Genomic DNA, 26,120 nt, shown 5'->3' with positions numbered 1-26,120 from the left:
CTGGCAGCATCGTCTTGGAAGGGTCTTGGCGCACCGAGTCTCCAGGGAGAGCACGCTCGCATCACGTGGACATCTGAGCCCGCGACCCTTTGCGAGAATGGAAGTCCACGTGATCTGCTTTCGGCTGAGTAAGGAGGCTCGCCAAGCGAACGCGCCTGCCACATCAACAAACTCCCAGCCTCACCGTCGCAACACCAACCTCTTCGGCGTCCCCTCCCTCCGCCTGCCCTCCGCTAACCCTCCATCTCACACTTCCCCCCAACACTCTCGCTGCCATTGCCTCTGTTGCGCGCCCGTTCGGTGCCCCGAGGTTGAATCTCACGCCCCCGAACACCCGTCAACGCCCCTCCCTCACCAGCGGACGCGCCGACCACAACACCCCCCGTCGCCTCTTGCGCGCATGCACCATCCTCAACCTCTCTCATTATCCGCTATATAGTCGCGACCATGTTCTTTCCTGAGCATCTGCTCTCTAAATCAGGCCCGCTGGCTCGCGTCTGGCTGGCGGCCAATCTTGAGAAGAAACTATCCAAGAACCAGGTCCTCCAGGATAAGATTGTCGATGACATTGGCGTTATCATCAGGCCAGAAGTTGCAGGAGGCCCCATGGCCCTGCGCCTAAGCGGCCAGCTGCTTCTCGGCGTTGTGCGCATCTACAGCAGGAAAGCGCGCTATCTTCTTGACGATTGCAATGAAGCGCTTATGAAAATCAAGATGGTATGTCTGCCGTTCTTGTCAACATCTCTTCACTTCTCACGCACTCACCCAAGGCCTTCCGCCCCGGGAACATCGATCTTCCCTCGACCCAGTCCCATATTGCGAACCCCGCTAGCCTAACCTTGGCTGAGACCATTACGGAGACGGACTTGCTGCTGTTGCCGATGCATGATCATTTGCTACCTCATCCGCTCGACATGAACAACAGTGGTTTAGATGCGGACGACCTAACCCTAGACAGCCAACAATATTTGTCAGGGAGTATCGAGAAGGCGCGTGCCGAGCCTATGGTGTTAGACGAAGCAGATGACCTTGGTCTCGACCTTGGTGATGACCTAGATCTACCAATGAACGCTTTCGACGAAGGTACCAGCGTCGAGGTTGGCCGCAATGCTCGTCTTGACCGACGGGCTTCTGAAGAATTTCCTTCGAGCCCCAAAATTTTCGAGGATGAGGGTGATCTCGGCCTGGATCTTGGCGAGGAAGACGAAACCGCGATCCCCATCGTAGGGGACATGAACATGGACATCGACATGGGCGGCATGACTGACTTGGGAGATGTAGAGGAGACTGTGGCCAACGGCGAAGATGCACTTGAACGCCGTGAGCGGGATTCAATCTCGCCTCTCTCTTCGATTCGATCCAGTGTTGAGCGAGATCTCGAGCAGACTTTCCAGCAAGACCAGAATACCGCCGCATTTGAGCCAGAAGAGGAAGAGGAAGAATCTGTTCACCAGGCCCACAAAGCCAAGCGCCGCAAAGTCCTTCATGCTGATGCCGACACCGAGATTCACTCTACCCAGATTCGGGAGCAGCAGAATGATCGATCTCGTATCTTAAAGCCAGCCTCTTTCCTCCCACGCGACCCTATGCTACTTGCTCTCATGAATATGCAGAGGTCAGGAGGCTTTGTTTCTAGTATACTAGGTGATGGCCGAAGCCGAGGCTGGGCACCAGAACTGAGAGGCATACTTTCCTTGGAAGTCGTATCACGAGCAGGCCAAAAAAGGAAGCGTGACAGCGGTGTCGCTGATTTCGATCCTGACGATGAAGACGCCGCTACAGGTGCGGAGAAGACGCCCCAGTTGGAAATTGATCAGGCAGAACCAGAACTGGATGATATTGCTGTTGACCTGGGTGGAGATGTCACTCTTGGACAGGGTGACGATATGTTCCAGTTCCCTAGTGATGCAGACGTTAATCCGCTGGACGAAGAGCCTTTGGAAGAGGAAGAAGCATTTTCACCTGTCCCGGACAACTTCGACGATACGACTGCCCCTCTTCTTCACCCCGCAGAGAGCGGGCCCATCTCACTTGGAACAAAGCATGCTGTCCACCTTCTACGTGAGCGATTCGGCCACGACGCAGAGACGAGCGAGTCCGAACGACAAAAAACAAGTGTTTTGTTCCAAGACATGCTCCCAGAGGCTACGACGACAAGGTCAGACGCTACCAAGATGTTTTTTGAGGTGTTGGTCCTTGCTACTAAGGATGCCATCAAAGTAGAACAGCCCGTTAATGAGCTCAGTGGGCCGTTGCGGATCCGTAGCAAGCGAGGGCTGTGGGGTTCGTGGGCAGAGACCTCAGCTAGCGGGGAGTTAGCTTCTCAGTCTGCACAACCAGCATCTGAGGCGGCTACCGTTGAATTATAAAGAGTGGTTCGGTTTTGTAGGACTTTTCTTTCACCTGCTTTAGCAGCGTTGAACTTATTTGGATCTGGCGGCGTTGGCTGGATACCCTTTATGTTTGGCATGGACTCGGGGAAGACGTCTTTTTAGGTGTATGGCGCAACGCGGCCAATGTGTATTACTACTTTGGGTCATTTTGATTGGTTAATGAAACATGTTCACGCCGCGACCGAAAAGATGAAAGCAGTTTCCATCCGAGTGAAGACCAAAGCTACCGGAGTTGGAATGACGTGCATTTGCCAAGACCTTGGAGCAGAACACGGACCGACAGCACTTCCGAGTGGTAAATTTTCTGGCCTCATGTTGCTTGCAGGTCACTTAGAAATGTTCTGATGTCAATGCGCCGCTTTCGCGTCCCAAATGTCCGACTTATCAAACCACTGTCATTGCTGCCTCGCGCTGTCCATGCCACCCTGGCACACCAGCCTGTACCTGGACCCGAAAGCACTCCAACCCCCCCGCTAAAGTCAAACCAAAATTTGATGTCATTCAATATGGAGACTGATATCCTACCCGTAGACCCTAACAAACTGGGTAGGATATCTGTTAGCCAATCACATGATGCGCTGGTGGATGAGTGGACCATGGAGTATACCGCGGGAAAGGATCTAGACAGCATGCTTCGCGCAGCGCAAGAACTAGCAACCTCAGATGTACCTGTCGCCTTTCCGACTGAGACAGTGTATGGACTCGGCGCCGATGCGACTCGGAGCTCCGCCGTACGAGCTATCTTCGCTGCAAAAGGCCGGCCTGCCGACAACCCGCTCATCATCCACGTCTGTTCAGTAGCACAATTAAAGGCTTTATTAAGGCCAGCTGGGACAGCTCAGGAGGACTACGATCCTATCCCGGAGGTATACAAGCCGTTGATTCAGAGGTTCTGGCCCGGTCCACTCACTATCATTCTTCCCAACCCAAGGAGCTCGGCCCTTTCTCCAGAGGTCACGGCAGGACTCAGCACGTTTGGCGCCCGCATGCCGCGGAGCATACTTGCCCTAGCGTTAATCCAACTGGCTGGTGTCCCTCTCGCGGCTCCTTCAGCAAACGCATCTACTCGGCCCTCTCCCACTGCGGCCGAACATGTCAAGGACGATTTAGGCGGGCGAATCCACACAATTATCGATGGTGGCCCCTGTGAGGTAGGTGTTGAAAGCACAGTGGTAGATGGGCTCTCTTACCCACCAACCATTCTGCGTCCTGGTGGCATCACCGTGGAGCAGTTACGGAAATGTCCAGGGTGGGAAGATGTACTTGTAGGATATAATGATTCTCCCGAAAAGGGGCTTCGGCCGAAGGCTCCTGGGATGAAGTATCGCCATTACTCCCCAAACGCCACCGTTTTCTTGTACGAGGCAGGTGCAAGAGTTCCCGAGCCCGAGAGCGTATTGAAACTGGCGAAAACTCACGGATCGATTGGAATCATTAGAACTAAGAGGTGGCCAATTGCCTTGAGTCTACCAATTATTCGGAGAACACACGAGGCCTGCCAACAGCCGAATATGGATTCGTACCCTATCCCGGTTCATAATGGCCAAACGGAACATTTAAAAACTTCCAATATCTTACGTTCAGTAATTCAACACCAAGCCCCTTACGCAGAACACTTGAAAGTAAACGACGACTTATCTCGCCCCGTGGATGTATATGACGTTGGCCTAGGCGCGGATGTCAACGCAGTAGCACATGGACTATTCTCCGCTCTTCGAGAGCTCGATAAAAAGGGTGTTGGTGTGATATTCGTGGAAGGTATCGATGACAAGGTTGGAGACGACATAGCGGCAGCCGTTATGAATCGGCTTCGGAAAGCCGCAGAAATTAGAGCATGAGAGATGTGAATATTTCCAACTGTTCGCTTCTCGTGTGCTGTTCCCAGCGCACTTCACTTTGCTGTACGCGAATCATGAGTGACTACCTCAATCTCGACCCTCATACCATCCAGGCCTAGCTTTGTAGCCCCTACAGTAGCCCAAATCGGCCAGTGCCGCTGTACCCATTTCTCGAAATTTCTCGCCATTGTTCCCAGAGCCTCATCGTTTAGCGGTAAATGGTACGAATTGAGGGTCAAGGCTTGCAACCACCCTCTTCCGCACAAGTCTACATTTGCAAATGCTTGGTCGATCTGGGCGTTGATCTTGATGTAGATGTGCTCCGTGAGGTAATACCACCCCCTGGTTCTTCTGTAAATCGAAGATTAGGAGATGTGGGGAGTAATTCTTTTGTCCTCCACGTTTAATACAATCACCAATATGAGCAGCTTGGCTGTACCTGTATTTTTCACGATTCTGCTCCCAGACCCCCTTTCAGTGGAACAATCGAGGTCGGAAATTTCTAAGGAGCTGGCCTTGGAAACGAAGAAATAAAGATGAATTAAGGTGCTCCTTGAGAGATCGAATTTAATGCGAACCTAAAAGGAAATTTGGATTTTAGTTTGCGAAGTTTTTAAATAAATGTCTCCCTCCTCCAATGCTCACGAAATGTTGTGGAAGTGTATATCTTCTCTTGGAAAGCCGCAATAAAGAAGTGCTGCCGGAGAGATGCTCATGCATATCCCAATACAACATAACCGGCATCAGGCTCCACGCGTAGATTCAGCTAACTGTGTTTCCTTTCAGCCATTTACCAGCACCAAAGACTTCCCACCACATCTTAACTTTCTGGATTCAACCAATATCCTTCAAGCATCCACCAGTGTTCGCAATGACATCATACTCCGGGAAACCCCTTCCTCTGAGCTACGTGATCACAGAGTTCGTGAATGTCGTGGAATGTTTGAGAGTGACAAATTAGAGCGATTATGGAAGATGAAAGCATGGGGGGAGAACTAGATGGAAACAAGAAAGGGAAGAGGTACCAAGACACCCTTCAGTACTGGACTTTCAACATCAAAAGGGCAACATTAAATGCGAAGGCAATACTGTCGTTGTCTTGTAAGATAAAAATGAGGTGACTCCGCCTATTAGCTGCACTCACGTTTGCACATCTTAACATCCTCTTGACAACACTATTACGATGCCAATTAGTTCGGTTCTGCCAAAATTGTCCACAGGTGTTCCTCACGGCACCTCAAACGCAGTTGCTACTTCTATTGACCCGCTGCGCCATACAATCCCGACATTCACTGCTCATTTAAGTAAGGAGGCCTCGGAGTTCCAGAGCGCCACGGGAATCGGCAGGTCAAGCTTTCATAAGCCTCTACAATATTCACACAGCGTCTTAGGTGGGTTTACTTTGCCATCAATTTCTAGTAGATCTATAGGCTCAAACTACCACACCCTCGACAGCACCTTCATCTCCGCGACCGTAACTGCATCGCTTTCACCCATATCGACTGTCATAAGTATGGGTCGAGGCGAGAGCAGCGAGACTCAGTCTAGGCCTTTGAAAACTTCCTATACCGAATCATTTCTACTATTCTAGATCCGCCATCCTCTGAGAGTCACCCAATTGCTCTCATTCCTGAAGCATTAGGTCCTACTTCTACTCTGATATGGTAAAGTTTGTAACCATGAACAACTCATAAGTCACCCGAGAAACTACATAACGAAGGACCTGGAGGAATTACAACACGATGAGATCTCATTGGTTACACAAGTTCAGTCGACGATACCGATGTCGCCCTTCAGGCACTATGCTAAGAGGGTACCAGCGAATGGCGGCGTGTGGGGAGAAAAAGGAGGGCTAGAGTGATGCTAATGAGTATTTAGTAGCGGCGCTAGTATCTTGAGTTCAATGGGGGTTGCCTTTCCCACAGGCACCGGAGGCTAATTTGGGGGGCACTGTAGTTCGTCATTAAGCCGCACTTAGGGAAATATCCGGCGCAACAGGAATAGACCGGTGCCGTCCCTCTACCTGATATGAATTGTGGCTGCCGGGCCTATGGTGTAGTCTGTTGAACTGTTAGTCGAGAGTACGACCAATCATGACGCGTTCTTCTTTGCCGTTGCCTGTGCAAGAGTCACGGAGTTATTGTGTCGAGAGTTCCGTGATAGACGCCTAAGCATTATTCAGCTCTATACTTCACATAGATAGATATACTTCGGTGGCGATTTCATGCATGGATGGGGGAAAGTGGATAGAGTATCAGGATCCAGAAACAAACTTCATGAATTTGGTCGGAGCCGCAATGTCCTCTGCAGCTAGAACCTTCCTGATGGAGAATTTAATGAACCGGGTAAATCCGGGCAGTTTGAGCCAGGTATTGTCATGCTTGAAGCCAATTTGGCACCGTAGAAGAAAAGCAAGCAATCCATCATCTCATAAGTTCATGACATCTTCAACGCCAATCCATGTAACCGAGCCCACACCACTTGGGCAGATGCCCTCACGCTCCTCCAGTCGCAATTTCGGCATTCGTCCTTGGTGTTTGGGGTCGATTTGGGTTTTGCCGTGATAATTGAGCTTGTTGAGGTTCTCCCCCCACTGGACGAAGTCCTCTGTGAATGTAGACTGCGGAGGCCCACAGGAGACTCAAAGTTGCTCCTATCCCTCGCCATCACCTGCTCCGTGGGCCTCGCCTCATGCTAATCGATACCGTGCTGGCGTTTGAAGTTGTCTAGGTTTTTCTCGCGCTCGGCAAGGTCGCTCTGCGCTTTTACCATCTTCTCAGGCTGGTGGTATAGAACTAGCAGGCAGATTAGCTAGAATACGTCTATGGCGCAGGCGAGGAGCCGGCCGTACCCACGAGGTAGCGGTTCTGGAAGTTGAAGCCATTGAGCTTGTCGCAGGCCTGCTTCGCATCCATTACGTCTTCATAGACGACGAAGGCGGTGCCCTTGGTGTTGTTGGCAATACCCTGGCGGATCTGGCTATGGCAGAGTCAGTACAGCACACGCGACGCAGCCGCAAGAAGAAACGACATACCGCACTGGGCCGAACTTGCCAAAGAGGTCGAACAGCTCTTCTGCAGAGACGTTATAGCTGGAGAATGATTTAGCGCATTCTTGAGCATCCGCGTGGGTGCAGAACTGACCTCAAGTTCTTCACGAAAAGAGCTCTGTGGAGGATTCATGTGTCAGTGGAGGTCGTGTGAGTTGGCCACGGCAACAGGTGTACGGGTCAAGCACGTCAAAGAAACACCCGACTTACCGGTTGACTTCTGGGGCAAGCTTTGCCGCGCGACTCATACTTTGGTGTCTTTTGTGGAATTCAGAGACTAGCTTCTGGGTGGGGTCACAGAAGAGGGCTGTGGTGGTGGAGTTGGGGATATGGTCAGTAGTAGTGGTCGGAGAAAGGTTGTTGGCACGACCGAACGCGGAGGTGCAGTGTCCAAGGGCCGATGGTGGTGGCATGGGTCATGTGATTGACCAAATTGGTAATGAATCTTGGAACGACCGCCAGCAGACGTAGCAACACGGTAGGAGCGCATAGGAGAGTGCAATTGAGAGAATAATTGCTCCCAGCGCAGGTCCAGCCCTATGATTGAAGCGTAGAATAGTGCTTCTGCAGCCTACTGGTTGGGTGGTGTCGATGGCAACCATCCGCCGCCTTACCGCGTTGCAGTACAACGCCCACCCAACATCGCAGCCGGCAGCTGTGCGCACTCGACACTCGTTCCTTCACGACACTGCTACGCCTTCACGTGCTCCCCCGCCGCGCACCTCAACTTGGCGATCCCGTCGTCTCAGGTTGCTGGTGGTGGTGCGCAGTCCTTGGTACTCGGTCGCATCGTGCTCGATCGGCCCGTTCATACCAGCTGCTCCTACGTCTTTTCCCCGCGACGTCCTCTGCGCGCCTTCATCCCACCAGTTCGCCCTCCACAACAACACGCTCGCTCATCATCCCCTGCGCGCCCGCCGCACGTGCCGTCAGGATATGCTGTCTCTCGCGCCCTGCTGCTTTGTCGACTGCCCTAAAAGCGCCGCCCCATAGTGCTTCCGACACACCCACCCCAGAAGCACCTCCGACGACACCCACCCCCATCAATCCGCGTCCCGACCGCACAATTCTCATTATGAGGGGCTCATCGTTCAAGGCGCAGTACAGGCTAGCTCCGCTACGTGCTGGTACACCTCCGCCGCCGGCCTACGAGCCTCTCTCTCCCATCGTCTCGCCGCCCGAACGCTCGCAAGCAACCCCCGCCGGCGGCAGCGACAGACATATCAAGTATGGCAACACTAGCACCAACGGAATCATACATCTGGCCCCAGCCCATGGCGAGGTTGACCGCTCCCGCTATCCTCGTAGCTCGCCCTCAGTGGCCTACAACCCGCCACTGCGCTCAGCGCCCCTACCTCGGTCAAACCCGCAGTACTCGCCCGCACTTGCATCTCCCATTGACGCTCTGGCAGATGCTGCTGTCTCCTCGTTACATGCAAGCCCAGCCTATGTAGAAAGCTCACGACCACCCTCTTATGGACCCGCCTCGCCGGCAACAGCTGTTCCCCCCCCACACGAGCGCTTGCCGAAGCGCCGGTACTTCGACGATGCGCTTCAAGCGTACGAAGAGCGCCCCTCCAAGCGTGCGCGCTCCGAGTTCTTCCCTTCTCCTCGGCAAGGCCAGCAATATTCGAGACCTGCTACAAGCCACATACCAGGATGGTCATACAACATTGAACAAATGATGGACAACGGTGTGCGCATGTATCAGGACAATGGCATTGTCGCCCACCATCCCGAGGATAGCAGCTCCAAGAGGCTCTCGGACGCTCAGCTGCTTCTCGACTTCCATCATGCCGTGAGCGCTTCGCACGGGGGCACGGAACTGCATGTGTCTACGTCAAAGAGGTGGAGCATCCCTCATCCGAACCGACCGGAACAACATAACTCTCAGACTGCCGACCCGATCAGTCAATATCTAGAACCCTCATACCCCGATGGCAATCGCTTCGATTATAGCTCCCGGCCGATGGACTGCCACTACACTGGCCCAGCGGATCCGCACTCGATCAGCACTGCTGACGCAAATCCTGTTGCGCAAGCGGTACAAACGCACACCCCTCCTGAAGAAATATTCATGACTTCCTTACCTCCCACAATTCCTGACGTGAATGCTGAAGAAGACAAGAAGTCAAAGAAACATCAGGGATGGCCCAAAGGCAAGCCACGAGGCCCTCGCCAAACAACCGCTGCAGGCAAGAGGAAGAAATCAACGCTGAAACTCAAAAATACCACAAACCCTGTCACGTCTAGACCTGTCGATCAACTGCATTCACCTCAAAGTTTGCCTGCAGATAGAAATGACGTCGGTCAAGTTGAAGAAGCGCCTCCTGTTTCGGAGCTTGGGCAGCCCTCATGCGATCTCGCGTCACACACTCGTCGCCATTCCCTTTCAATCATGTTTGCGCCCATACACTACAGCGCCATATCATCTTCGGCCTTTCCACGCGCTCAATCTGTTCCCTTAAATACAGTCATGACCATCACACCTCTTGCAGACCAGGCTAGTTCAAGCACTGCACACACGCACAACAGCGCTTCTCAAATGACGGTATGCGCCGGTTGTAACTCATCAGACTCCCATACCGTGATTGGAGAAGGGGAGCAATGGATCAGCTGTGATGGGTGCAAAGGATGGTTCCATTTCGTTTGTGCCGGGTTCAAGAGTGAACGGGAAGTACGTGATGTGGACAAATTTTATTGTGGCGCATGCAGCCCGGAATTCGGCAAGACGACCAAAGTCCGCAAGTCGGGGAGAGCGCACACCGCGGTGGATTACGCTGGCCTTAATGAAGGAATCCTAAAGACCTCCGACGACAATCCTGAGCATCACTACATCCAGGCCTTCAAGAATGGTGGTTTGCAGTTTGACCAGGAAACGTTCGCGCGCCTTCCACCAGAATTAGTGACAGCCGAGTACCTCGAAAAGACGAATGGCTTCAAAGAACCAATTGTCATCCCAGAAACGCTTAATCCCCGACCAAAATTTCCCAACTCCTCATCTCCCTCCTCAAACTCCAACATAGTGCAACCCAGTGAGTCTAGTCAGGGGCTATTCAGTTATGAGATGGCGTTAGACGACGGCCAGGATAAGATTGATATGGTCATTCCCCAAGGTCTCACCGTTCGTCGAGTAGCTGAGCTTTATGGCCCATTAGAAAAGGTCGATGTCATCGATGTGAAGTCGCAGGAAGGTGAGGACAAGAGATGGAACATGGCGAAATGGGCAGATTATTATGAGCAGGAAGGTGAAAAACCTGTTCGAAACGTTATCAGCCTGGAAGTATCACAAAGCAAATTGGGCAGGCTAATCCGCCGCCCGAAGGCAGTCAGAGATATGGACCTCCAGGATGATGTATGGCCAGAGGAGGACAAAGCCAACGCCCCCAAAGTGCAGTTCTATTGCCTCATGTCTGTGGCAGATTGCTATACGGATTTCCACATTGACTTTGGTGGCTCATCCGTGTACTATCACATCATCAAGGGCAAGAAGACTTTCTTCTTCATTCCCCCCACCAAACAAAACCTGAAAAAGTACGAGGATTGGTGCCTATCACCAAAGCAGGGCCACGAATTTCTCGGTCAACAGGTCAAGGAATGCTACAAGGTCGATCTCTCTGCAGGAGACACAATGTTGATCCCTTCGGGCTGGATCCACGCCGTTTGGACTCCTGAGGACAGTCTCGTCATTGGTGGCAACTTTCTCACTCGTATCCACTATGGCATGCAGATCCAAGTGGCCGAGATAGAGAAGAACACTAAAGTGGCCAAGAAATTCCGTTATCCTTATTTTCAGAAGGTCATGTGGCTCGCAGTGATCAAATACCTGGAACAAGATCCGCTGCCTCCATCCATCGAGGAAACCTTCTTGAGCGGAGGTATGTTTCAACGTCCTACGCCAGTATACTGTGAGCCCAATAAGTTCGGTCACAATTCTGATCTGGGTCCGGCAAACTACAACAAGCGCTATTACTCAAAGGCTGAGCTGGATGGTGTTCCTCAACTTGCAAAGTATATCTGGAAGACCATCATGATATCACTTGGTAGAATTGAAGGGATAACGAAAGAAACGAAGAACGCGGTGACAAGGTCCATCCCGAAAAGCCATGGCGACCCATTAGTGCTAGCTCGACGATTTGCTATGTGGGTGGCGTGGAAGAGAGGGAACGAACCTGTCCCTCAGTGGGGACATCCGGACACTATGCTCCCCGAAACTATGGATTCCAGAAGCGAGAAGAAACTGAGCGCCGCACAGCTCAAAAGGCTGGAACGAGACTCGTGGAGTGAGGCGATCAAAGCAGCGAGAGAACGACCTCCTCGGGCGACAAGAGCGGCCGAAATAGTTCCCCGGAACATTGCTGAAAGTCCGCTTTCAATTGCCCTAGGACCAATGACCCCTGTCCCCAAACAACCACGTCCACATATCGAGCCTGCGATGCATTTGAGCACTCCGAAGACGTCTCAGCTCGGCCCGAAGCGTATTGCTTGTGATGCTTGTAGGAAACGAAGAATACGGTGCAAGCACAAAGATGAGCTTATTGAAACAAGTCCCGGATCAGGGTTTGGAATTCCTCCAAACTCTGCTCTTCATTCGCTTAGCGGATCGTCTGGTAATTTCCTGGGATTTCCTCTGAAGCGACGTGTGAGTGAAGCTGATACTTCCTTTGGGCCACTCCTGAACGCAACGGGTGCACCAGAGGGTATGGCTACTGTGAATGTGGCGGGATATCCCTCTGATGGCAACGCAGACAATCACGCCATTAAATCTGGTCGAGTCAAAGCATGCCCTGATTGCCGTAAGAGCAAGGTGAGTCCGCTAGCTAATTCCCTTCACTCAAGCTAATAAATTTACAGCGACGGTGCATACACGACGAGAACGGCAACGTTGATCCCATCAAAGCTTCAGAGGCGCCGGTTCCTAGAGGCTCTGCGTCAAAAAAGCGACGCGTCAGTGAGGGAGATACTAATCCTGCCAGCAGAGATTTGAAGAACGAACCTTTGGCTGATTTCGAAATGGGGGGTGGGGAATGGAATCCGGAGAACCTTATCGAGACTCCCAGCCGTCCCAAGAGACTGGTCGAAACTAGTGATAGAATCAATGTGTATTCCTCCCAAAAGGTGGTAGAGTATACATCCATTGAGGATCCAATGGAATTAGACAACTCTACTTACCTATCCGAAGCGGATGGTGATACAATTACGGTGGCTGTATCCACTCATCTACCAGATGGCAATAGTGTCTTGTCCTCCATCGAAGACACTTCCGAACAATCTACGAAAGGTGTCGCGATCACAGTACCAGATGTCAGTCACATCAACTGTGTCGAACCACATACTCCAGGATCCCCCGCGAACACTATCCAGAACATGCTCGATGACATTGGTCCCAGCCAGAGACCAAGCGTCTCACCTGCTTACAGCAATATAACTGTTCGTCCGCACATCAGTGCTACTCCACATCTGTCCTGGTCTACAAGAGGCAGCTCCGGTGGCCGGAAAACTAGTCATACACCTCGCCCCTTGACGGCAGCGAGTACTACTCCGAAGTCCGCGGCAGCAAGCAGGGGACGGCAGGACAGCAAAGAAGGCTCGATTAAGGGGGAGCGAAAGTCACAGGCGATATCACCCGGGGCCAAAGATGAGGACCACGCAAGTTTAGCCCTTGCGTTGCAGCTCCAGATGGAAGAGCACGGCTTGAGGAGACGAAGCAAGTGAATATCTTTACTCAAACACTAAGTGCTCGTGAATCTAAGTTTCCTTTTGTTGGTTAAGTTCGCTAAAAGGGTTGCGATATCTCGGAGTTTCACAGTCACGGGGATAGTCTGGGTCTGCGGCTATTTTTTCAATCATGGAGAGGCGTTTATGGTGGCAGAACATCAGTCTCAAAGGGGGTAAATCGCGCTTCTTATACCCGCGGACATATCTCTGCAACTAGGTATGCCCTGTATTTCTGACTTTGAATTTCCCGGTTTAGGTAGGAAGTTTCCTATTTGACGGATTTTACGATCAACACAAGGTGTTGAGAAGGAGGAAATATGCGACGTTTCCCCAAGCTACACAAGTGTGTCGCTAGAAATTTCCATCCAGCGAAGTATATTAAATTTAGTTCAAGGATTTCAAACGTAGATATGGGTGGCGTACTGCCTCGGCGTTGATGCACTGCATCTTGCAATTTGACAGGTAATTCAAGACAGAGATTTGCATCTTATTGACCTACTATCTTATTCTAGCAAATATCTTAGCATATAAATTCTAACTGCTACCCTAACTATATTCCACGTTGTATGGCTACAAGCTACAGACCTTGGAGGTTGGGGTTTGTGCTGCGATGGTCATGTGCTCCACGCAGTTCAGATTTTAAGGTCATCCAAGACATCATGAAGTACACGCGCGTAAGTTCCACCCATAATCCTCAGTCATTTGGCCACGGAATGGAACACCTGTTTGTAGTGCTTGTGTGAAACTTTGACACTGTCTCATAGTCTTGGTATGAAATGAGCGCGTGGGCGTGATAAGTTCCTTGTGATGGAGATGAGCGTCTTGTATAAGACTGGTGGTTCTCCTTCGTCGATTACCTGGTGGAAATGATCCTGTATCCTCTACCAATTCCACAAAGCATATTCACTCGGGCAGTCACTGCAGGCCTCTTTCTTGCGCGAAAGCATTTGTTCACCGAAAGACAAGCGGACACATCCAGCCTCTAATAAGATTAGAATAACAGTTGAATATACTTCCTTTCGAGGGCGGTCGCAGCTTCGACCAGACGTAATGTGCTGGATAACCCTAAGCCCGGTCATGAAACGAAGGCTTCATCCTCGCCGGAAATACCGCCACCATCATCATAATCCTTCCGTCGAAGAGCTTATTCAAATCTCGAGCGACAACCCAATTGCGACAACTGCATACCCAAGCTATCGCCAACAAAGAGTCCGCATCATCACCCCGACACTCCCCATTCACTCCGACCACCACCATGACAGATACCACCATCCCCATCATCGTCCACATATTCCTCCGGATAAACTACATGGGCACGGTCAGAAAAGGGTGCCGCCTCCTCCGCCTCCAAGTCCATGCTCAGAAAGAGTGCGTGTGACAATCTCTGAATCCTCAGGTCCTCGAGTGAGGGGGGCGAGATACGGGACAGTAATTGCGGAGCCTGGAAGACAAGATATCAGAGAGACAACGAGGGTTGCGTTAAGAGAAGCTACGCCAGCGTGGGATAGAGGACGGCTGAGAAGGGTAGCGGGATATGAAGTCTTGAGCGCGCAAGTGCCGTGGGGTTGGGACTGTGTTAGTAGCACGGCAGGGAGTGGCACACGGAGAAGGGAGGGAAGAAGAGGGTTGAGATATCCACCGTTTGGGCCAGCGAGTAGTTGGATGTGAGAGATAATAGTTCTAGTTACGGCGCCTTTTCGCCTAACGTGGAGCATGACAAGAGAAGAGTTGAACCATTAAATATCTTGCTAGAATCGGGGAGAACATTAATAAGATGCAAGGTTGTCTTGAATTACTGCACTGTCATGTTCGGTGGTAGAGGGAGAACGATGCAGTAGTTTATTCGCTTTTGTGGACTTAAAATAGTATTGTGGTGGTCTGTCATGAGTCGGTGTTGGCAGACGTGGGTTCGCGATGGCGATGGCGATGGCGATGAAGGAGTGAAGGAGGGAAGGCAGCCAGGCTTGCGTGGAGCTAGACGCGCTCGTGCCACCGTGCCTTGAGCCTGGCGTGCCAAGACGTCGAGCTCCATGACCACCAAGATATGGACCATCTCCACCCACATTACCACGAATGCTCAACCTCACACCCACACAACCACACATCCATCCCCACTCCTCACATTAACGCGCAACCCCCCCTTCCCCCCTCCCTTCTCCTCCCCTCCCATCCCTTCAGTTTTCACTATCTCTTCCCTACAGGCTGCCATGGACTCGCTCGTGTCGCAGTACTCGCGTCCGGCCTTCTCTAACGAGGGCCCGTCGCACGAGGAGCAGCTCGAGCTGTCCCAAGCAGCGCCGGAACTTTCGCTCAAGTTTGCTCTGCCCCCCGTTTCCCTGCCATCAGCGTGGCTCCGCGCAATGACTGACGACTACTCGAACCCAAGCTGCCCCATCAAGATCGCCCATGGCACAACGACACTGGCATTCCGGTTCAAGGGCGGCATCGTCGTGGCGACCGACTCCCGGGCAACGGCCGGCAACTGGATAGCAAGCCAGACAGTGAAGAAGGTCATCGAGATCAACAACTGCCTGCTGGGCACCATGGCTGGCGGGGCGGCCGACTGCCAGTACTGGCTGGCCTATCTGGGCATGCAGTGCCGTCTCCACGAGCTCCGACACAAGCGCCGCATTTCTGTCGCCGCAGCTTCCAAGATCCTAGCCAACCTAGTCTACTCGTACAAGGGAATGGGCTTGAGCATGGTATGAGGAATTGCTCCTTTCTTGCCATGTCGTCTGCACTCTCTAGCTCTAACACATCGGTGACAGGGAACAATGTGCGCCGGTGTCACGCCCCAAGAAGGCCCCGCCCTCTACTACATCGACAGCGACGGCACTCGCCTCGCCGGCAACCTCTTTTGCGTCGGATCTGGTCAGACATTCGCCTACGGTGTGTTAGACGCCGAATACAGCTACAATCTCTCCGACGAGGCTGCCTTGGAGCTCGGCCGGAGAAGCATCCTCGCCGCCACCCACCGCGACGCCTACTCCGGTGGTTTCATCAATCTGTATCATGTGAAAGAGGACGGCTGGGTCAAGCACGGCTTCAGCGATACGAACCCCATATTCTGGAAGACGAAGCTGGAGAAGGGTGAGTTCTCTAACGTGACTGCCGAGATGGTGTAGCCTCGCCGTCATACATGGAGTGCACGAGTGGAGGAGTCGGACTGAGTTTTTGGGGCAGCGACTGCTGCAGTGTAGTTTCTACCTATGTACTAGATAGACTCTCTTCCCCAATGACAAAGGTGACCTTGCCTTTAACAACTCACTTTTCAAGGGTCATATTCACATCAACCCAAGGTTTTGGTCTTCTTCTGCCTCTCCATGACCTTCAGCACGTCTACCGCGTTGTTTTTATCACCCTTCTTCTTCTTTGGGCCTCTCTTCCTCTTCTTCCCCCCTTTGCCAATGCCCCCATCTTCCTCATCCTCGCCCTCAGCCCCAAGCCCCTTCCACTCGGAAAATTTGACCCTCTCACCTTCCATCTCCATCTCCTCTGCGTCGTCATCCCGACTCGCGCCAAAACCCATATCAAGATCCTCCATATCTCGGTCAACCGCCGCGAGCAAGGTAGCGCGTTTCTTGAGGTGGATTTGCTCCTCGGTGTGGAAAAGAGTAGAGTCAGTGTCCATTTGGCGGACTTTTCTGAGCGCGGCGAGAACAGTAGCATCTGCAGGTGGTGCAAAGGCAATTTCTGAGATGGAGGGGGTAGCTTTAAAATAATTGCGGCGGGACAATGGTATGGCTGGTTCCTCAGAGCCGGATCCTAAGGGTGCTTGTCCTAGAGTTTCCCGTTCTTCATTCTCTCCACCTTCTTCATGATTAGCTCCCTCCTCAGCCGATTCAAAAGGATCGGCCTGAGCCTTTTCATCATCTGAGTCGGCTTCATCCTCCAGCCCGACGAGCGGATTGTAATTCGAGCCTACGCCTTCGAATATGTCCTCATCTTCCTCTGCCTCTGCCGGAGGAGGCGGTGCTGGTATGTTGTGTAGGTTGAGCGCCTTTTGATCGCCGTCTAACATTTCAAGCTTCTCGTGTTCGATAGGCTGCTCTTCGACTTTCCTTTTCTTGACCTTACGCTTCTCCTTTCCGTCAGCGTCTCTGATAACAAGAACCTCCCTGCCATTCTTGTCGGTCTCGAGCCATGATGTTTCGCCATGATCCCCAATCTTGCGGAACCCCTTACCCAGGGCCTGATATCTCCTCTCGTGTTCAGCGGTAGCCGCCTCAGCTGCATCCTTCCTTTGCGCCTTCAATTCTGCCAGTATCGCATCGCGAGTCCGCTTTTGCCCAACAACTGGCGGTGGAGGTGCAGCTTCCCCCTTCTTCTCTGCCTTCTCTCTCACAATCGGTGCCACTTCCTGCTGCTCGAACTGGTCGAATTCGTCCTCAGCATCCAACGATACGTCATAGTCATCCTTGGGAGTGGCCGAGTTTAACACATTCTCGCCCCTCTTCACGCGCTCCAGCAGTTTCCTGTCCAACCCTTTCACAAGATGGGTCGAACTTATGTCACCGCCTGTAATCTCTCCAACGAGCTGCTCGAATACAGTGCGGTCTATTTGACCCAGCTTCATAGCCTCCTCCAAGGCCTTAATGCGCTGCGCTTTCTCATCACTCTCGTCGTCTACGGGATGCTTGGTGCGGTCAGTGTATCCGGGTGCAAGCTTGACGCCTTTTGGGGCCGAGGATTTAAACCGTTTCACGGGATTTACTTTGGTATTGCGCTCAGCGAGTTGACGGGCGAAATCTGCGTTCGTAGAGCTGCCTCCAGCCTGCCGCCTAAGAGTAATTCAGCATTGTGGGAGGGTGTCGCCGTGTGCATTGCAGCAGACTTACGGTGTCATGAGCATGCTCCTGCGGGCGCCTAACACAGGCATAGCCGACGGTTGGGAGGAGACTCCATCTTTTCGCGCCGAGTTCTGCAGGATCAAACGGCGGAACTGCTCGTTGTTCATGTCGACACAGCGGGCTGGAGGAACATTTCACAGATGAGATGAGGCGGTTGGCCGCGATATTACTGTGGCGTCTCTGATTAGTGGCATGCATGAACCTTGTTATCTCACGAGTCAGACCCTCGACCCAGAATCGCCCTTAACTTATTTAGGAATAGACAGAACTTCTAAAACTTCTAAGCTAATTAAAACTTCTAAGAACTTCTAAAAACTTCTAAACTAATTAAAACACACTAAATAAAAAAAAGGTAATTCTATTCTAAAGGTCTAAAGAAAAATAGTAGTTATTTATATATATTTTAATTTATTTATTAGCTATTAGCGTTGCTATCTTTAACAGCATACTTTACCCCCTAATACTGTGTTAAAATTTTTAAAATTATTATTACTATAAAGCGCTTGTTCTGCTCTATAATATACATTAAATATAGACAATGCTAGCACTCTATCTAACGCGCTAGCAGACGCACTAGCAGACGCGCTAACTATAGCTTTATTTAGTAACTCCTTTTTATTATTAAGCCTACCTTCTAGGCTCTTTTAGCTAATAAGTAACCCTTTAATTAAATAAAATAAGAATATGTTTATGCTAGATTAACTTATAGACTATAATAATAATGTAGGTGCCTTTAGTAACCTTACCTAGGCAGGCAGGATCTCTAGCGCCTCCACGCGGCGTTATAGTCCTATGTCGCGGCGTGAGAAGTTGCAGTACATAGTAGACGCGTTGTAGACTGTCTAATAGAGCTTTTAAGACTTTATGCTAAAATAGGTAGACAATAAGAAGAATAATACACTTCTTTAGCATTACTAGTATTATAAGGCGTGTAACAGGCAGTGTGTACTAAAGACTTTAATAGACTTACTCTTTAAAATAAAAGTTTTTTATATAAAAAATGTAATAAATTATTACACTTTAAAGCTAGATTAGCTAGTATAAAAGATATACTTTAAAAATTTTAATTTTAATATAAATATATTAACACTTAACTTTAATAATGCTAGTTAAACTATTTAAAATTAAGCGCTAACTTAGTATAACTTTATTATAAGCATATTACATAATTTACACTAGGAATATGTAAGCTACTAGAGTGCTAATAAGTCTAATGTAATTAAAAAGCGTGTGTTTACTATTACTAGTATTATATACTTCTTTTAAGCTAAAAAAAGATTAAACACTTTAGCATTTATACTAGATGCTTATTTTATTAAGTTTAAAATAAAGCGTTGTGTAATTAAGGTCTTAAGTAGACTTAAGTTATATTATTTATATTATTACACTAATAAGCTAATAAATAAAGTTATAAAAAAAGCTTAAGTATATATGCTATTTAGTACTTTTAATACTTCTAATACTTTTAATACTTTTAATACTTTTAATACTTCTAAAACTTTTAAAACTTTTAGAACTTCTAAAACTTCTAAAATTACTTATAAACTTTTAGGCTAATAAAAACTAATAGTGCTAGAAAGAATAAATTATAAGTTTTTATAAAGAACCTAAAGCTAGTACTTACATATAATAACATTAACTTTATAGATTGCACGCGCTATAAGAAGGCAGGCTATATAGCTACTATGCAAAGCATAATAAACGCTGTAGCTATTTTAGCTTTTAAGCTACCTAAGTTAGGTCTTACTTAGTCTATGCATAACCTAGTAGTTCCTCTAGATTTTAAGGACATTATACTTAGCCCTAAATTAGATAAGCTAGATAGTATTAATAATAACATATTCTAAAGTTTTATTACTAATTTAATTAAGTGTCTTTACCTAAAAGCTGTATTATATGTCTTTAGCAGCAAAGCATCCTTTAAATACTTAGTATTCTTTATTTTAGACTACTTACCCTTAGTTAAAACTAAGTATTATTAGTTAAGTGCTATATTTAATAAAAAAGGGTCTATTAGTAAAACTTATAAAGTTTATAATACTATTTAGCTAGATTAATTAAGTTTAAATATGCCTAACAACTTTGCTAATATTTTTAGTAATAATTTTAATAATTACTTTTAGTTATGCTATAGTAATTAGCTTACAGTGTGTAATATCTACTTAATATAAAGTAAATAGGTTTAAGCAACTTAACTATATAACAAAAAGTAGTAGTTACTTAGTGTTCTTACATAGTTTTATATGTAGATAAACCTTCTATTAACTATTAGCTAAACGCATTAAGGCCTAGTTATAGTAGACAAGGTTGCACACTATACTATTAAGTTAGATGTTGTTATGTAGTGTTAAACATAGCTTATATAGGACAATAGTAAATACTATTTACTAGAACTATTAGTTATTTAGAGGTTTACATTCTATGTTACTGCACTATTCTATGCTGCTATGCAACGCTAACGCTTTTTTTTAGAACACATAACTAATAAGTTCTCTTTAAAGCACTTTAGTTATGTAAAGAACACTATTAAAAATCTTTTAGTAAATAATTTCTTATAGTTAGTTAAAAACATACGCACTATTACTTTTAGGCGTTAGGTGTAGAGTTCTAGCGCTAGTGTAGATGATGTTAAGTTCTGTACTATGTGTTGCATGCTTTAGGAGATTAAGCTCTTCCTTGCAGTACACTATGCTATTAGGTACAGCAATATTAGCATGTTATAACACCTTATAAATCCTCTTATTATTATTTTCTTTAGCGCTAGGCAGATAAATTATAGCTAGAAGATGCTTTAGTATTGCTAGCTTCTCTTGCTAGCTAACACTATAGAGTTACAGCATGCTATCCTTACATCTAGTCTTATAAACTAGTATAGACAGGAAAACATGTTTAAGCTAATTAATCTAGGCCTAAAGCATTTTAACTATAGCTATAAAATTAATTTAAGAAACTATAAAAACTCTATATATAATATTAATTAAGTGTTTAACTAGACTTGCCTCTGTAATGTTTAGGTAAAGAAAGTGCAGATAGTGTTAAAAAGGGTCTTTAGTAAAAATATGCTTAGTAGTTATACTTTTACTATTACTATTTAAAACATGTTCCTTTTAGCTTAAACACTTATTATAGATAAATTAGCAGCGCTTTAAAACTTAAATAATTTAGTAAGCTATAAGTTCTTTAACTTATTTAATATATACACTGCTAGAATAAATATGCTTAAGGTAAAGGTTAATAAATTTAACTGCGCACATGTGCAGCTTTAAGGCTCTATAGACCTTCTATATCTAACTGCCTAACCTAACACTACAGATAATTCTAAGTTTACTAATATTACTAAGTACACATGCGCAGTTAGAGATAAGTTTAATATAATTATAGACCTAGCAATTACTAGTAGTGCTACTAATTAGATTAGAAGCTAACAGAAGTTTTAATAATTAATAGCCTTTTATAATTACATTAAAAGTTTTTAGGAGTCTATAGAAGTTTCCTAGAGTCTATAGAAGTTTCTAGGAGTCTATAGAAGTTTCTAGGAGTCTACAGAAGTTTCTAGGAGTCTACAGAAGTTTCTAGAAGTCTACAGAAGTTTCTAGGAGTCTGTAGAAGTTTATACAAGTTTACAGGAGTTTATAGACAGTAGAATTATAAAGTTATATACAACATTAAAAAAGCCTATTTATAGGCATTCCTTAAAATGCTTTTATTAAAGCGTTTTTATTAAAGTGTTTTAATTCTAGTATTTTTATAAAGCTGTATTTATTAAACTGCGTCTATTAAACTATGTCTATTAAAGCGTGTTTATTAAACTATGTCTATTAAAGTATGTCTATTAAAGCGTTTCTATTCTAGCATTTTTATAAAGCTGTGTCTATTAAACTGTGTTTATTAGACTGTGTCTATTAAAGTGTGTCTATTAAAGCGTTTCTATTCTAGCATTTCTATAAAGCTATGTCTATTAAACTGCGTCTATTAGACTATGTCTATTAAAGTGTTTCTATTCTAGTATTTTTATAAAGCTATGTTTATTAAACTATGTTTATTAAATTATGTTTATTAAAGTGTGTTTATTAAACTATGTTTATTAAAGCGTGTTTATTAAAGTGTGTCTATTAAAGTGTTTTTATTCTAGCATTTTTATAAAGCTATGTCTATTAAACTATGTTTATTAGACTATGTTTATTAAACTATATTTATTAAACTGTTTCTATTAACTAGGTAGCTTATAAGTTAAAGTTATTATATATATTACATGTATAACTGCCTAAATATAAGGTAGTGTTAGCATAAAAGTTTCTGCCTAGCATAAGTGTAAAGTATATAGTGTTACTGTAGTATAAAGCAGTGTTTATAATAAAGATATTATAGGCGCTAAAGTTATTATTATAAAATAAGTACACTAGTGTATGTAATATTTATCTATTTTAAGCTTATCTATAAGTCTTAAAAAATTATTACTAATTAGATATACTAGCGCACAAGCTACTCTACCTCTTATCTAATAGTAAAGTAGTAATAGTAAATATTATAGGCGCTATGTTTACTACTTTTACTATTATACCTGTTAGAATACCTATTACTGTTGCTGTAGTAAAAGCTATATTTACTATATATACAAAAGTTAAACACTATTTTAGTATAAGTAAAAGTTAAGCTAGAAGCTATATAAGTATTAGTTAAACACTAGTAGTTAAAGTAGTATAGTCTAAACTCTAAACTTTAAAAAAACTAAGGCTTAAACTAACTATTTTTAAGCTACTAAAGATATAAGCTGTCTTAATAAGCCCTACTTTAAAGCCCTTTTAAGACACTAGCTAAAGCTAGCATAAAGTTAAAGCTTAAATAGTAAAAAACACTTTACTAAGTTAACTTAACCCTAACACTTTAGTGTTCTTTTTTATATAGTACTTAAAGCTACTCTAGAGACAGTTTAAAGCTGCTGTAATAAAGGTATATATAAAAGTTATTATATATTAATGTTGTCTTACTAAGCCTTATTACCTAGATCCTTCTAAGACACTAGCTAAAGCTAGCATAAAGTTAAAACCTAAATAGTAAGAAACACTTTACTAAGTTAACTTAACTCTAACACTTTAGTGTTTTTTTTTATATAGTACTTAAAGCTACTCTAGAGATAGTTTAAAGCTACTATAATAAAAGTGTACATAAAGGTTATTATATATTAACATTACTTTACTAAGCTCTGTTACTTAGATCTTTTTAAGATACTAGCTAAAGCTAGCATAAAGTTAAAATTTAAATAGTAAAAGACACTTTACTAAGTTAACTTAACTCTAACACTCTAGTGTTTTTTTCTATATAGTACTTAAAGCTACTCTAGAGATAGTTTAAAGCTACTGTAATAAAAGTATACATAAAAGTTATTATATATTAATATTATTTTACTAAGCCCTGTTACTTAGATTTTTTTAAGACACTAGCTAAAGCTAGCATAAAGTTAAAACTTAAATAGTAAAAGACACTTTACTAAGTTAACTTAACTTTAACACTTTAGTGTCCTTTTTTATATAGTACTTAGAGCTACTCTAAAGACAGTTTAAAGCTACTATAGTAAAGACATATATAAAGGTTATTATTTGTTAACACCTAATACTTATTACACAGCAATGCTGCTAGCACCTTTAGAAGGTAGAGAAGGGGGTGGCCTTTTTAGTGCTAAGGGATAATACTTTATCCTTCTAGGTCTAGAAGGCAGTTTTGCCTGCAGGTCCTTCCTATAGCAGGTTAAGAACATGTAACTACTTTTATAAAAGTTAGTATAATAACAAGTGTAAGTTAATCTAGCATGCTTAACTTATAACCTAGCGTTATTAAAATAATACTAGCACTTTTAACCCTTTTTTTAATAGTAAGTGTACTGCTAATTACTTAGTAACTACTTACCTAACTTTATTTCTATAATTTAGCCTATATAACTATAAACTGCGTTTACCTTTTTTTACAGAGTAGACCTTATAGCTTCTAGAGTAAACTACTACTTACTATTTTTTTAGTAAACATAACATTTACTAGTAGGCTAGTTAGCCTAAGCTTACAGCTAGTAAACAAGGTTTACCTGTTAACTCTAGGTGTAGTATCCTTACAAGCTAGGCACAGGCGCAGGCACCACCACAGCAGGGGGAGGAGGAGGGAGGAGAGGAGCAGCTAAAGAGGGAGGGTTATCCCTAAACAGCTACTAGACCTCCTTATTATTATTATTATTATTATTAAGAGGCAGCAGAAAAAAAAGAAAAGAAGAAGAAGAAAAAAAAGAAAAAAGTAGTAGTAGTAATAGTAGTAGTAGTAGTAGTAGTAGTAGTAGTAGTAGAGGAGGAGGAGGAGAGAGGCAGAGGCGGACAAGAGGGGTAGGAGGGAGGCAAAGGCAAGGGCAAGGGCAAAGGCAAGGGCAATAGCAATAGCAGCTATACTAATGTTAGCAACCTATACCCTTAACTACAACTGCTATAAAGATAGCAACAGTAACTAATAGCTTATAAAAAGCAGAAAATGCGCCTACTATAGGTTACTTTATAGCCTAAAGTAGCAGCTGCTGCTATAGCTTAATGTTTATTTTAAGTTATAAAACCTAGAGCTCCTAAAAAAGACTAAAAGTAAGGCATGTTAATATTATAGTTAAAGTTAAACTTATAATGTAGTGTTATTTATATTACTATTTATTAGTTACTAGCAGGTTATATATGTTATACTTTTACTATAGTAACTTTACTACATTTTTACTTTTACTAACTTCTAAAACTTCTGTAAACTTTTAGACTAATAAAAACTTTATAATATATAGTACTTTTTTAAATTATAAAATACTTTAAAACTTTAGCTAATTTTTACTAATTAGATTACTATAAACTATAATTTTACTTTAAACATTTTAGATATTTTAAGTGCTTTAAAACTTTTATAAACTTTTAGGCTAACTAAGGCATAAAGTAAAGAATTAAAGCTTTTAAAAAAATGCTTAAGCTAATAATATAATTTATAACACATTAAACAGCTTTTTTTTTTATTAGTTATATATTACACCTTTTTACTCTAAAATACTAGTAAGAAACTAAGAACTTTTTTTTAGTAATATAATGTATTTCTATCTACATCTACTAATGCTGCCTAGGGTTGTAATAGTGTAGTGTTTGTAGCTGCCTTATGTATATATAGCTTGTTCTGCCTACTGTAACTTGCATTATTGCGTACTATTACTAGTAAACTTCTATCTTTTAGGGGCTCTAGCTAACTAGATTAACTAGTGCTAGCAGTTAGCGTTACTAGCCTACTATTAGCCTGCTTTTAAACATCCTAGAGAACCTAGACTACACGCTAAAAAAAGTTATCTATAAAACTCTATAAATATGTAACTTTCTAAGTAGGGCTTAATATAATTACATAAATAATGCTACATAACATGTTATTTAGAGGTAGTATCTCTAGTATAGTTAAGGTAAAGGCACTTACAGTTGTATAGGTATTGTCTAATACAACTAGCTAGAGGACAACGCGGCCACTAGAGGATGCAGATGCGGCCTGCAGTGTACGTTGCAGTGCTACCTTCTTAGCAAGAGCGTTATCCTGTTAACAGATTTAAGTAACGCAATCTACGCTTAAATTCTCTATAGATAATAAAGCATAAACTTAACTAGATTTATCTTACTCTACACACTAGTGTTATAGCTTTTTTTTATAATAAACTAAACATATGTTTATAAACACTACTATGCTTAAAAGTATATTATAAAGTGCTTTAGCATTAGTCTTAAAATGTTTTTAACTAAATATAAATAAAACATGCTTATATATCTTATTAACTATAAGATCTACCTTAATAGTATACTTAATTTTATAGTATTGCAATAGCTTCTATTACAAGCACATTTTTATATACATAGATAAAGGCAGAGGTGCTTAACATATAAAGTTACTATAGTGTCTCTTTACTTAGATTCTAGCCTACTTATTAAAGGTAATAAGTATAAAAGTAAGAAGTATACTTATTTTTAAAGTAGAAACTACACTTAAGGGCTCTAGCAGTAGTGTAGCTAGCAGAAAAAGTGCAATATTACACTTTAAATAGTAAAAACCTAGTACAATAATAGATCTATCTTTTAAAAGGACATTATACTTCTCTAGTTAAGACAGAATACTTTTATAGTAATATAAACTATTAGCTATATTAATCTAGCAATTACCTATGTTTGCCTAGGCCTGCATATTAGACTTTGTCTAATATCTAGCAGAAGGCTAGTCTAACTTAGCAGTTTCTTAG

The 26,120-nt window shown here is 44.7% G+C and overlaps 8 protein-coding genes across 8 annotated transcripts; 5 read left to right on the top strand and 3 right to left on the bottom strand.

The window, feature by feature from the left end:
• The first annotated feature begins 179 nt into the window (after positions 1-179).
• On the top strand, positions 180-2,536 carry BDR25DRAFT_250039 (uncharacterized protein). The gene is made up of 2 exons (XM_033686039.1): positions 180-717; positions 771-2,536. Exons 1-2 carry the CDS (start codon positions 448-450, stop codon positions 2,367-2,369), a joined length of 1,869 nt encoding a protein of 622 aa, XP_033554640.1. The 5' UTR covers positions 180-447; the 3' UTR covers positions 2,370-2,536.
• A 195-nt stretch (positions 2,537-2,731) lies between these two features.
• BDR25DRAFT_299588 (translation factor) lies at positions 2,732-4,683 on the top strand. The gene has a single exon (XM_033689194.1). It carries the CDS (start codon positions 2,900-2,902, stop codon positions 4,229-4,231), a length of 1,332 nt encoding a protein of 443 aa, XP_033554639.1. The 5' UTR covers positions 2,732-2,899; the 3' UTR covers positions 4,232-4,683.
• BDR25DRAFT_205673 (uncharacterized protein) lies at positions 4,285-4,705 on the bottom strand (the record flags this gene model as incomplete). The annotated part of the gene is made up of 2 exons (XM_033684461.1): positions 4,285-4,524; positions 4,571-4,705. Coding segments are annotated over 2 exons (375 nt in total), but the record flags the coding sequence as incomplete, so codon positions are not given.
• A 1,818-nt stretch (positions 4,706-6,523) lies between these two features.
• Positions 6,524-7,630, bottom strand: BDR25DRAFT_299587 (pre-mRNA branch site protein p14). The gene is made up of 5 exons (XM_033689193.1): positions 7,491-7,630; positions 7,375-7,398; positions 7,266-7,322; positions 7,083-7,210; positions 6,524-7,026 (listed from the first exon to the last, which is right to left on the bottom strand). Exons 1-5 carry the CDS (start codon positions 7,526-7,528, stop codon positions 6,926-6,928), a joined length of 348 nt encoding a protein of 115 aa, XP_033554637.1. The 5' UTR covers positions 7,529-7,630; the 3' UTR covers positions 6,524-6,925.
• Positions 7,631-8,355: 725 nt separating this feature from the next.
• BDR25DRAFT_275202 (uncharacterized protein) lies at positions 8,356-13,462 on the top strand (the record flags this gene model as incomplete). The annotated part of the gene is made up of 3 exons (XM_033687479.1): positions 8,356-8,448; positions 8,563-12,087; positions 12,135-13,462. 3 exons carry the CDS (start codon positions 8,356-8,358, stop codon positions 12,993-12,995), a joined length of 4,479 nt encoding a protein of 1,492 aa, XP_033554636.1. The 3' UTR covers positions 12,996-13,462.
• A 506-nt stretch (positions 13,463-13,968) lies between these two features.
• On the top strand, positions 13,969-14,954 carry BDR25DRAFT_3999 (uncharacterized protein). Its single transcript, XM_033698524.1, has one exon. It carries the CDS (start codon positions 14,049-14,051, stop codon positions 14,664-14,666), a length of 618 nt encoding a protein of 205 aa, XP_033554635.1. The 5' UTR covers positions 13,969-14,048; the 3' UTR covers positions 14,667-14,954.
• A 119-nt stretch (positions 14,955-15,073) lies between these two features.
• On the top strand, positions 15,074-16,271 carry BDR25DRAFT_250025 (proteasome-domain-containing protein). Its single transcript, XM_033686038.1, has 2 exons — positions 15,074-15,700; positions 15,767-16,271. Exons 1-2 carry the CDS (start codon positions 15,206-15,208, stop codon positions 16,121-16,123), a joined length of 852 nt encoding a protein of 283 aa, XP_033554634.1. The 5' UTR covers positions 15,074-15,205; the 3' UTR covers positions 16,124-16,271.
• A 16-nt stretch (positions 16,272-16,287) lies between these two features.
• Positions 16,288-17,986, bottom strand: BDR25DRAFT_338538 (uncharacterized protein; the record flags this gene model as incomplete). The annotated part of the gene is made up of 2 exons (XM_033693287.1): positions 17,837-17,986; positions 16,288-17,779 (listed from the first exon to the last, which is right to left on the bottom strand). Exons 1-2 carry the CDS (start codon positions 17,953-17,955, stop codon positions 16,288-16,290), a joined length of 1,611 nt encoding a protein of 536 aa, XP_033554633.1. The 5' UTR covers positions 17,956-17,986.
• Between the last annotated feature and the right edge of the window lie 8,134 nt (positions 17,987-26,120).

This window comes from Lindgomyces ingoldianus (genome assembly GCF_010093535.1).
Source record: "Lindgomyces ingoldianus strain ATCC 200398 unplaced genomic scaffold BDR25scaffold_1, whole genome shotgun sequence".
Classification (NCBI taxonomy): domain Eukaryota; kingdom Fungi; phylum Ascomycota; class Dothideomycetes; order Pleosporales; family Lindgomycetaceae; genus Lindgomyces; species Lindgomyces ingoldianus.
The sequence above is the reverse complement of the archived record's forward strand: the minus strand, read 5'-3'. Positions and strand labels throughout refer to the sequence as shown.